Below are 13,101 nucleotides of genomic sequence, written 5' to 3'. Positions count from 1 at the left end.
ATTCTCTTAATACATATTTTAACACTGTACAGAAGTTAATAAATGTCAATGAAACTCATTAGAAATATATTCAAGCTGTCTCAATATTAAAAATTTAAATCTGTATATAACATGGGGTAAAATAATTTCCATATTCAACATCAGTGCATCTGCAGTAGTCATTAACAAGAAGTTTCTGCCTCTTAAGAAGTCTCCTCTTGGTGTTAAAACTTTAATACATCTTGTATTGAAGATTCCTCCTCTGAGTGAGCAGCTTCCTTCCTTAGGTTCTTCTCCTTCATGAAGGACTTCGATTTTTAAGAGCTCAAAAGGTTTCACCAAAGCAGCAAGGCTTTAGTACTGAACATACTCAGACTGAAGGGACTGCACAGAGAAAAAATAAAACTGATTAAAACGAGGTCATACTTGTAAATAACATGCATTTTGCACTTAAGGAGCAGAGGAAGAAGAGGAAGAAGAAAAACAGAGAGCTGCAAGGGGATATGAATCTCTGTCACAGGTAAAGATTAATAAAATAGAAGAAACTCAAAAACTGGGCACAGTAAAGTCCATCAACTTTCCTGTATCTACAACTTTTCTAAACCAAATTCTAGAGATTCTTGAAAAAAGTGTTACAGGTCCTTTAAAGCACCACCTTAAAACAATACCTTAAAAATGTGTTGGAAAAACATATGATTGCAGTTACTGTAATTTGTTTCCATTTAACCTGAATGAGATTCAAAGTGCTACTGTAAAAAATACAGCATATTTCAGATATTGATTCAGGTAATGACATAGGAAACATATGGTGTAGCTTATTACTGAGAAAAAAGCTACAGCAGTACAATTATTAGTAAAACCAGATGAAAGTGAAGCCTTGCAAATGGTTCATCTGGATTAGCAAGCAGTCAGTATAATTAAGAGGAAAGCATAACCTGGTCTACTCTATTTACATCTCTTGTTCTATTTAAGTCTAAGGTTTTATTAAAGTAAATAGTTTAGACAGCATCCAAACATTACCTCCTATATAGATGTGCTTAGGAAGTAATTCTGATTAATGAAAAGTCTTATATGAGAATGCTCTTCACAGTACAAGTATGGTTATGAACAAATAGCAAATTAAAAAAAAACAATCCATGTTTTAAAACTGTATCAATTAATCAGAATAGAACTACGAGAGAACAACATGAATCCCAAGAAAGCTCAGAACCTCAGAGTCTTCTATTTTCCCCCTATTCCTAACTAGTCAATCACAGAATCACAGAATGGTCAGGGTTGGAAGGGACCTCAGGAGATCATCTAGTCCAACCCCCTGCCAAAGCAAGGTCACCCAGAGCAGGTTGCATGGGATGGCATGCAGGCAGGTTTTGATTATCTCCAGAGAGGGAGACACCACCTCCCCTCTGGGCAGCCTGTTCCAAAAAACCCAAACCAACCAACCAACAAACCACACCAAAACCAACCAAACAAAAAACAAAACAAGAAACTATAGAAATATAGATATAGAAAATATAGAAATGCTCCTTGGCATCCACAGTGAAACCTATTAGTAGAAGTGCATAATAGATACATAAATTTTTAGAGCTCTAACTAATACCACAAAACCACTTCCCCCCCACACACATCTTAAGTCTGTATATTGCCAAAGTTGTCTTTTAAATGCATTTTCACATCTTGAAGATATGAGACCATCTGGACATTCTTTCCTAGGTTGAAAAAGAAGTGCTGTCAGCATATAGAAATCTGAATACTACTGACTAAAAAGGGTACTGAATGGATTCAGTTTTTAGTACTGAATGGATTCAACATGACAGGTATCATTTAATAGAAAATACTTTACTGTAAAACTAAGCAGATGTAACAAGTATTTTTCCATTATAGGCTCAGAATCACCACGCTATACACAATCATAGAAGCTTATTTTTCCCCACTCCATTCTCTAATAATAATTCTGGATTATTAGCTTTGGTGAAAGCATTTGTCAGGCTATTTATTAATTGTGTAAGAGTGAGGCAGAAAGAATAGCCCTTCCATTAATAAGCACTTGAAACTTCTGCTCTCTTAATGATCCTCAAAGCTTTCTCAATTTCAGAAGTGTATTTTAACAATCAGAAAGATGGTTACACTTAACTGGAACAGTATTTGAAATGGATCCTTCAAAACTGAATTCCAAATAAAGTTGGTTAACAAACATTAAAAAGTACATTAAATGTAGTTATATAATCTCTTATGTTGCATGGTAATAGATTACTTCAAGCTTGGACAGATGAAAGATGACCATAAAGCGCTGTACACTTTCGGTGATCTTGGGAACAGCTAACATTAGTTGACAAATAACTATGAACAGCAGCTGTTTACTTAGCAGACAGAAGTAACCAGGAATTCTACATCATAATTTAAATAAATAAACAAGCAAACCACGAACTAAAGATTCTGCAGTTTACACTAAAATTCTTAAAGTTGTTAGGAATCCCAGTTACAAAAATATGGAAAAAAATTAATGGCAACATATAAAAAAGAACAAATATTCATGCAGCACAGGTTGCTTGGAAACAAGATAGCATGTTTTGTTAATTTTCATTACAGGTGGGTAGGCAGGGTTTATTTCATTTATTTTCAAATTGAGAAATATGTTTTTCATTGTGTTCCCACTCTCCCCATAGCTCTACTTCACACAGCCATGATTTCTTCCTAATATTTCAAAGCCTTTTCTGAATACAGGAAGAATTAAATCTAAGCAGCATTTTTTCCAGATTAAGATTAATTGATGTGACTTCCCATAAAGTTCCTATTACTAAAAACATGGCGATAGCCATAACAACTGAGGTGTTGTAAAGTACACAGACTAATTTTTGGTTTGAAAAATTAAATTATAGTTGAGGGGAGTTGGTTTTGGTTTGTGGCGTTTTTTTTGGGGAAGGGGGGGATGGGTTTGTTGGTTTTTTGGGGGTTTTTTTTGCTTTTGAAGTTAAGTAATTTGTTTTAAATCTCTACACATTGCCCAAGAGACTGCCTATAATATTTCAAAGCCTCTAGTTGTTGGGGAGGGAGGAGGGGGGTTTTGTTTGCTTAGGCTTTTTGAGGAGTTTTTCTGTTTTAAAATTTACATTCCTACCTCTTATTTGCAGTGACTCAAAGCATGGCTGCTGAAAGCTTTAAGAACAAAAAGCCCCAATCCAGCTTTACAAGTCATATGCTAGCACTTTAACAAAATCTTATTTAAAAGAGAGGTAAAAATAGAAGGAAAAAACCAAAGAAAACTGCTGAATTGCCATGCTGAGAGTACAAAATCAGTCAGCTGAGTAGGATTCTCAATGTGTGGTGGTACCTACAGTGGTCCCATGCAGTGTCAAGTGGGGCATTTTATACCCAAGTATCAGACACGGAACTAAGAATGAGATAGCTTTACTACAGTTAGTGGTATCTAATGAAGTTCATGCAGAAGCAACTGTTAGATCACTATCATTTTTCTTCTTCAACAGGAGGCACAGAAAGCCTCCTGGAAGAGAAAATAAGCCATAGCTCCGTGTAGGCACTAGAACTGTATTTCCATGCATTCAACTTCAGGGCCTAGTCAGCTGTAAGCTAACTTTTAAGAAGGAACAACCCTGTACCATTTAGGGCTCTCTGTTAGGACTTGAACTGGCACTTTTTCCAGATAATTGCAAAAAGTAATTTAATTTTTTTTAATTACGCATCAACTCTCCCAAAACATTGTTGCAACAGGAGTGATGCACCAAGCAAGAATTACCGTGAATACACAAGATCCACTAAAATAAATCAGGATATATTAGAAAAAATGCATATGCACTTGAAATGATCCTTTGAGCCTGCTAAATTTACAGATCAGTTAGGTGCACTAGTGTTTGTCTCTCTTTTTGCAAAGGCTGTCCTATATTCATTAATGGTTAAGTTCTTACTAAGAAAAACTATTCTACAAGTATAAAGACCATGTATATGAATTTTAAAATACTGCTACACTTCTGAATTTTTTAAAATTTTCCCATCTTGCCAGTTTCCATGACAGCTATAGAAGCAAAAGGTGACTCATCCTAAGAATACCCAGTTACATACTCTTCAATAAAAATATATTTTAAAGAGTGACATTTGGATTTATAACTATTGTAAGAACAAAGTAAAAATGCTCCTGCACCACTTGTATTGATAGTTTAACTTAGAAAGAAAAATAACAGTGGTAAGGTGATTTTCTAAAATAAAGTACCTAAATGATTACAGATGGTTAGCTTTCTAACTCAGGCAATTCTACTAATAAAGAATATAATTAATATCATTCAAGAGTTATTTGATAAATTAAATGAATAAACATAGCCACCCGCATATGTAATAGACCTGTCAGGTACATTATCTGATGCACTCCAATTAGATAAAAGTGCAATGTAATACAAATGCTGCAACAAGATTTGGCCGACGAGACTTCCAAGTGATTTCAGCATCTAAAGCAGTGAAGTGGAAATCATGAAACACATTCTGTTTTTAACAGAATTCTGCCAGAACTGGTATTAAGGCTTGGTGCCTCTCCATATTTTGGTCATGAGCTTAAGACCACTGCAGAATATCACCAAAAGCAAAATAGCTGGATGTCAGTGGTTGAAGTGGTAAGAAAACAATCTTCCTTGGTTGGTTAATTGGTTCCATTAAAAAGGGGGGGCAAAAGATGATGCTACCATAGAGCCAAATGCAGACTTCCACATTAAAAAAAAAAACCAATACATTGGGGAATGAAGGACAATGGACTAAAATGCAAGCTAGTATCTTGGATGGCAAAACCTCTTTTTTCTCCCTATGAACTCCCAATGCATTGCAGTTAAAGCAGCTAACACAAGCTATGGATTTATAAGCAGAACAGCACAAAGTAGCAGCTTTCTGGACCTGAAAGATGAATGTTAAGTGTTGCATCTATTTCTTGAAAAAGGATTTTCAAAAACCGTAAAGAATGTGAACACTTTCCAAAAGGATCTTTGACACAATTTAGCTTATCAAAAGACAATCAAGTTGAGATGACTAGCATGAAATATCTTAATGGCAAGAAAATAAGGTAATAAAGGACTGTAACAGTGACTTAATAAAGAGATATAACAAGTTTCAGCTTAAAAGTGGTTTTAAGCACAACTATTCAACCAGTCGGATCAATTATCAAGAGAAATTATATTGTCTTCAAAATAAACCACCATCAAGATGGATCTGTATCAGTAAGTCACAGGCTCACTACGAGACAGAAAAGCATTCAGAGATTAAATGATCAAATAATCTACTCTTGTCTTAAGCACCGTGACATCACAGTAACTGCACTCGACTCAGTCAATTGTGCATAAAACAGGAAACAATTTGGTGCACTCCACTGTCATTGTGATAGACCCACAGGGCCATATAATATGTTTAGAAGCACAAGCAACATTTAAGAAGTGTTTGAAAAACTTCTTCCAAGCAGGAAAGCAGTTTAACCATTATTATACTGAAATAAGGTTACTTTACAGGTAAGTCAGAAACTTTTCTTTTGCTACGCAGACTTTGCATGGCACCTAAGAAATGCTGCTTCTCACATCACAATACATAAAATCCTTGTTCTCTCACCTCAAAGACGACTGGATATAGCATTTCATTTAACAGTCTTGCTATATTTGATTGTGTATAACCTCTACTCCTAATGAGCAAATGATATAAAACCAAGAATTGTTCAGCAGTTACACTTTTACGTCCTTCCATGCATTAAAAATGTCCTTAGGAACAGGAGAAATATGCATTCTAGAAAGCTACTCTTTATGCAAAAATGTTTCCCATTCAACCTAAACCTTTATACTATGCCTAACTTACTTCATTCAGATCACTGTTTTAAGTCATTTAATAGTTTGATTGCAAGAGAACAACAATTAATTTCCCTCTTTACCAAGATGCACATAGCTATAGTCCCTCCCTGATGTCTAGATGGCTGTTCACCTGTTCATGAATTGCTCTTTTCCTCTTCCTTAAATTAAGCAGTAATCAACATTCTTTGCTTTTCTACCTTTTCCTAAATATTTTAAGTCTTCCTTATTTAAGAAGGAAACATGTGCTACAATACTAGAAGAGACAGTTACATTGTAAACCCAGCCCCTCTCTCCACATATATTTGGGGAATTTTTGTGTCAATTCCATTATGCTGAACCTTGAGGGCATATGAGATTAAATAGAAACATAGTGCTAACCTAGAATTCTGTAAATATCTAGACACAAATAAGAAACAAAGCATCAACCATTACTTACTTTCTTAGCCTATGCTTATGGAACAAGCCCCAGTATTGTTAAAAAATATTTATAGCATAAAGGTATGGCAATTACTTTTCCAAAGGAGATGACAGTTCTTAGTTTTTAAGATGTTACATTTTCATTCAACCTTTTAAGTTGTTTGAGGAAATGTGCGGATTGTTTCTGCATGGGTTTATATTATCATTGTAACTTGTGGCCTATTGTGAACAATGTCAGCTTATTTTCATGACTGAGTCACATTACAGTTTTAAGGCATTTCTTCCCCTCAGGGCTCTGCATGTAGGTTTCCGTATTTATGCGTAATATGCAGCTGTAACTAGAATATGGAAAACACCTCTAAGAATTGCTGCTGACAGCATATCATTTACAGAAGGTATAATAGAACACAACAGGAATGGGTTGACCTTCCAAAGAATTATTGTTCAAATACATTAAATATGAGACAATAATGAAGGTGAGTGGAGGGGGGGGGGGGGGGGAAAATCAAGACACTTTACCACTTAGTTATTCAGATGAGTGATTGCTCTCTGCCACAGCTGCTGTATTGACTTTGGTTCCAGTATACTCCACTAGAGCCTCTGTCACTACTCCTGAGGACTAAACTTTTGTAAGCATTCTGACTTTCCAGAACCGTTAGAATTCATGAACAAATGGAAGACTTATGGATGTGCCTCAAATCAAACATCCTCAGCTTGCTATACAGATTTTCACCTCTCTCATCTCTACACCTGGAAGAATTAAACCAAGTTAGTTAAACTAAAACAGTTCTCTTGTTCTAGAATTGGTTTCATCATAAGAAAACTGGGATGGTTTCTATATCCCGCTTGAGAAAAATCTTGATTATATATAAGTTACCTCAATCCCATGTAGCAGGTAAAACACAGCCAAATTAAGGAGATAAAACAACATCAAAAAAATGAAAGGATGTGGCAATATTCAGGAAGTCCCTGGCAAATAAGTTACTGCTGAAGTTTAAAGTAAAGTTTGAATGCAAATTTAAGCTCAGTGGAGAACACAGAGTCATCCTAAGATCATGGAATATTAACTTTTTTTCAGATAAGTTGTAGTGGATAAGAAGCTAAACGTACTTTCAAACAGGGAGTTTGGAAGCATCAAGTATTTTAAAGAGTTGCTTTAGGTCGAGCACAGTAACTCTTCTCTTTCTCCAGTAGAAGCATCAATTGAATTTATAAGAATACAGAATCAAGTTCCACAACTAACTTAATTTGCAATGTACTTTGTATACTAGCTAGGTTTCACTCACGTACGCAGCTTAATTCCACAATGGAACAACGGGAATTTTTTTTTCCTACTGTCATCTGTCCTCAGAAAGCGCAATTCATACTCCCAAGCTATAAACATGGGGCTTCTGAACTGTAAGTGGTGCTGCACACTAGCTGGTAACAAGAGGGTAAATCCCCCACTTTTTCAGGAAAAAAAGAACACAAACCATGAATTATCTTCTTGGCTGACATCCTAGTTACATGCAATGTGTGTATCGGCTGTTTTAAGACAGGGGACTTACTACAATAAAAAACAGTAGTAGGTATAACGCTAAAACATCCTTTATACTGAAACAATTTATCAGTGGCAAATAGAAAAGAAAGGTGTAATATTCTGAAGGCAATTTTATACAAAGGTAATTTTATTTCCAGCAGCTACAAAAAAAAAAAAAAGTGAAGTGTCAGTACTACTAAACAGAGGCTGACAGGTTCAATTTATTGTAGGCAATATATTCTATTAAAAACACTGTACTAATTATTAGTATGATATCAAGTATTTTGAAACCAGATTTTAAATTTTTAGATTTATAGTAGTAAATATGCTTATTTTTTCCCCTAAAATAGCTGAATTTATTTTTGATTTAACAACTGAAGCTTCTCTAGCCTCTCTTCTGTGCATTTTGTATAGAATCACTTTCAAGTTGCATTAATTTATCCATGCATCCTCTTTATACAGACCCTCTCATCCAGAAAAACACCACAAAATAAGCCCAAGGCAGCAAAGTCATTGAGGAATGAAAGCTAAAATGGTGAGACCATCAGAAATATCTTGCTCTAAAATACTTTTCATATTTGGTGTTGGAAAAGGACTAGGTTTCAAGTCAAGTGGAGTAATCTTTCAAATGAACCCTGTCTTTAAGAATGATACATACAAAGGCTTCTTTAAATCTGTTACTGCATGAAGATTAAGATACATAATAAACTTACAAACTACGTTACAGATAATTTGAAATAAAAAAAAACTAAAGGGCAAGAAAGTCCATAAAAAAAGATATCAGAAAAGGTGTGAGTTCACGAGTGGTTTATTTTCACAAACCTTCCATGATCTAGATGCTTGAAAAAGATGGAAGAAAAAGCAGCTAAAATTATAATTACTTAAAAAGGTAACAGGCAAAGATGCTGTTCAGAAACATTAAAAGAAATCATAGAATTACGCTGGGTTAAGATTTTTTTTTGCAACAGCTTTGCTCGCAGAAGCAAGGAAGATGAGCATTGGTCAGATGCCTGAAAGTGCTGTTGTGACTATGAACTTACAGGAATTGATTGACTCTGGTATCGTGCTGGAGGAGTTGTAAGGCCCATAAAGGAACGTTGATGCGTACTCATCTGTCACGACGCTGTGAAAACTGGTTTGGCTGCTCAGGTTGTTGCCACTACTGCTGTTTCTGTTGTATAAGTTGTTGTTCAGTTCATGGTTATTTCTGTGAGGCAGCTGCAAGCTGCCATTCAAGTGGCTGGAGATGTGGCTTACAGAAAAATCTGTCCTAGAGGACGATGATGTCATTTTGCTCTCATCATCATCTGAAGCAGCATACAGGTTCCCTAGAGAACTGGCTAGTCTGGAGTTTATGGAAACGCTGAATGGAAAACACATGCAGGGAAAAAAATACAAGGTATGTACAGATATATACAAAAAATAACAGACAATTCAGAAGACATTAGGTGAGTAACAGACCATTCTGAAACAATCTGTGTTTGCACACAGGTTCATCTTCTAGCTCTCAAATAATGAAAACCAGAATTCTTTGCCAGGAGTTCCCAAACTTTGTTTATTCAAGCACTACCATGGTCAGCTTTCACCTCTGTCAAACCATATGCACATGCAGGAGATTGTGTTAAAAGGTTTAGGCAGTGGCTGATCTACATTGAAGTACTCTGTGTACAGTTTAAGAACTCCTCTTCTGTTTCCTGAAATCTGTAACGTGATACGAGTCTTCAAGTAACCAAGAAATATGATAAAATTTGAGCATTAAAAAAGGGTGTCCTGAAATATTTTTAAAAGCCAGTTATTTTCTTCAAGTAAATATTTGTGCCCAGAAGTTACTAAAAATGAATCAATCATTCTGAATTTCATTTAGCATTCATAATTACTTAGTACGGTAATAATAATGGAATTAAATAGCAATAAATAAAAGGTTCATAAAAATCATATTCATTACCACTCAGTATGCTTCTGAGATTAATAGTACATAGAGTTGTGGGAATACTTGCAAGACTTTAAACTCAGATGAGTGTAAAAAAAAGAAAAAAAACAACCCCAAAAAAACCCCACCTAACCAAAACCCCAACAACTTGAGCAACATAATACTGTTTCTGACTTGATATAATCCCACCAAAACTCTCATACCAGTAGTATAGGCTTTGGTTTTTGTTTGTTTTTTAAATCTGCAGGCAACTAAAGCTTGTCTACTGGAACAGCAAATCACTTTGTAAGTAAATTTAAGTAATTTTCTTACAACCAAGAACAACAAGCACTTAATAGACTGCATATGTGTTGAAAATCATTGTCATATACAGTAAGCATATGTACCAAAATGAGAAGGAAAAAAACCCCAAACCTTTTTAGGTTAGAGCCTGAGGTTGCGGAAATCCTGCTTATTCTTTCTGCAGATGTTGAATTAACTGCCATCACTTTGGAGGCCTTCAGAGGAGACATGGATCCTTCTGTGCTACTTGAAGAATTCAGTCTAAAAGGAGTGCAGAGTTTTAGTGAGAAGTAAGATTTTCATAATTGAAATATACATCTCAAACACATATAGTCTTTCAATACACACAGTATTTCAAAAAGTAGGAATTCTCAAGTCTGAGTGCTGAGAACTCAACAACAAAAACTCAACAGTTTGCCTGTTTTCAAATATCTTTTCAAAAAACTTTTCAAATATCCCACTCCCAAGTTTTTCCCCTGCTGTGTACCATATTATAACAGTTAGAGGCTATTTTTTTATCTGGTACATGTTCTAAAAAAAAAGTAGATTGTCTCCATGAAGCAACAGCTCTAGTTCATCTACTAAAACACATTGGACAAAAATTGTGATACACAGGCTATATGTAGCCAATTTAGGCTTTTGAGACAAGTATTTAATTTTACAGAGATAAAGTGATTATGAGTTAACTAGTCATCCTTCACTGCATAACAGCATAGATATTAGAAGATGTGACTGAAGAAATTACTTGTATGTTCTAATTATTTATTAAGAGGAATTCAAGGTATCCCTGAAGTAGAGCTGTACCTCTCTGTCCATTAGATTTCTTTTTTTCCCCTCCCTATTTGCAGGTATTTAGAAAAGTTTTTTACCTGGCAATTCTCAGAAGTGTGAATTTGCTTATCAATTGACATGGTGAGTGTAATTCAAGACACTGAAAATTCAAGACCTGAATGGTATACATTTAGAGCTATAATTTTAAAGTTAATACCTGAAAGGTTGTGATATTGACCTGGTGTGCAGTTTCATGTCTTGCAGCCTAAAGAAACCAAAGCAGCAATCTTTATCAAAGGCTAAAAAGCCTTTCCCATTCCTCAAAGCATACCTGCATGTCTCATATTGTCTTTAAAGGACGGTACTAACAAGAGTTAAGGCTTACTGACAATTATTATTTAAATTTACAGTTAAGACACCAGAGAGGTACTTCAGGTTTATTTTCAAACTTCACATTTTTACTGTTTCTGAAAAATTCAAAATTTATATGAGGAATACAGAAGAGTAATTATGGAAAGATAACTAAGTTCATTGAAGAGTATCTTGTTTGAGGCATAAATTTTAAAATGCTAGGTAGATATAAATCTGAAAGTTTTGGAATATTTTTTTCCTATGTCTTTTACTGCTGATAAGTAGGTATCCTGAACGAGGAGACAGAAAAAAATTAATAAACAAAATAGGCAACTAATAGATATATACCTAGAGAAATTTCCACCACAGAAGGAAGTACAACTAGTATCACTGCCTTAAACAAGGCCATGTACTTGCCATAAAGATCTGATAGCACAGACTGAATTTAAAATTGCAAATTACCTCAGAATGAATTAATTACCTCAGAGCTCCAGTTGTAGCAGAACATTGCCGTCTGCGACTTTTTAAGGCTTTAAGCTTATCTCCTTGTGTCATGCCATTCTGTGTTTCTACATCTGCTTTGTCTTCAGAATAATTCTGTGAAATACAAAGCATGCAAGCAAGGGAATATATCAAATTCTTAGGAGTAGTGTAGTTTCAAATTACTGAAATCTCCTTCACAGAGATTTTCATTTAAAAGGCTTATCTGCAGTCTTCTGCATACATGGGGCACTACTCTGTCTTTGCACAGTTCCAGTAAATTAAATGTGTCACTGTACAGACGCACACTCACAGAGGCTTTTTGCAGAATCTGACCTCAAAGTCAGTTCAGGACGCTTGAGTCTAATGCCAGTATTTATTTACTTCAAAGAAGTCTGTTTTTATAGAACTTAAAACTCCCAACTCCTTCCTCTATAATTATTTTTAAAGTTATCAATTTGGAAGGGAAGCAGCATAACACACAATTTTGTGATATGCAGATGAGGAAGAAATTTAAAGTTGCATGTCCTTCAAGTGTAGCTAAAAATCAACATTCCTAAATTACTGAATTTTTTTTTTTTTTAAATAAAAAGTTCCCATGACCTCTAGAAAAATAGTTTTGAAAAAATTCCCCTATGCAAACTTAGTAAGGAATGTAGGATGAACACATTTCAGAGTTTTATCCTACTTCTTCTAGCTTTAGAAAATACTATAAACTCTAAGAAATATTAGAAGTGTATGCCTACATTGTTTATATTTATAATTTCTGACTGATCTCAAAATAGACTTCTAAGACCCTGGTATTAAGTAGAGACAGCATCTTAAGTAGTAGAGAACTATGAAAGTTACACAAAACAAGAAGAGAACTGCATTTTTTTTTTTAAAATTACCAAATTATAATTATGTTTCATTTGACCTCAGACCAAGTATTTGTTTTTATCACTCCAGTTCCTATTGTGCCTAAGTGACCTCACTGATCTGCATAAAACAGAACAATGGTTTCTGCCATTAACCAAGATGAAAGAGTGACAGAAGTAGTAATACAATAGAAGTTAATCAAATGATGTGATGGTCCAAGTGTTGCATTAATTATAGGAAAATATAAATATTTTAGCTAGATTTCATTGAAGATTATATGCTAGGCCATTGTCACCTATCTTTCGGCCTCAGTGCTGACAAATTTTGTTTCACTGTCTTTACATGCCCAACAGTTATTGCACATGTAGCTGTTCTGTCCTCTGATTCTTAGACCTTATGCATTTTTGGGACAGGAAACATTACTTTATTTTGAGTTGCTAGAGAGCCTAGTATAATGAAGTCTTGAAATATAACCATATAACCAAAGAGATAAAGAGACAAGTTAAATGTTTTGAAAACTGAATGTTAAACAGCTTTAATATGACCTTTGTAAAAAAAATTAAATATACATATTAAAGAGAGGGTTACAGTAGAAAAAAGTAGCACTGTGAATTTATATTGTGAATCTGTACATAAGCTGTTTACACAGTGCACAGGTAGTTGAGTTACCTGCAAGTAAGTTGCCTTGA

At 34.7% G+C, this 13,101-nt stretch overlaps 1 protein-coding gene across 1 annotated transcript in view; it reads right to left on the bottom strand.

Annotated features, from left to right (window-relative positions):
- Window positions 1-333: 333 nt before the first annotated feature.
- Window positions 334-13,101, bottom strand: part of LOC104524313 (dual specificity protein phosphatase CDC14A) — a gene marked incomplete at its 5' end in the record, with an annotated part of 55,531 nt that continues 42,763 nt past the window's right edge. Inside the window, 6 exon segments of the mRNA XM_010167142.1 lie at window positions 334-363; window positions 8,781-8,835; window positions 8,837-9,103; window positions 10,085-10,213; window positions 10,941-10,988; window positions 11,556-11,671. Of these exon segments, the coding sequence (XP_010165444.1) occupies window positions 334-363; window positions 8,781-8,835; window positions 8,837-9,103; window positions 10,085-10,213; window positions 10,941-10,988; window positions 11,556-11,671 (645 nt within the window).

The sequence above is a fragment of the Antrostomus carolinensis genome, unplaced genomic scaffold, assembly GCF_000700745.2.
Source record: "Antrostomus carolinensis isolate BGI_N321 unplaced genomic scaffold, ASM70074v2 scaffold11784, whole genome shotgun sequence".
Classification (NCBI taxonomy): Eukaryota; Metazoa; Chordata; class Aves; order Caprimulgiformes; family Caprimulgidae; genus Antrostomus; species Antrostomus carolinensis.
Note: the sequence above shows the minus strand (reverse complement) of the source record. Positions and strands in the feature narration are given on the sequence as shown.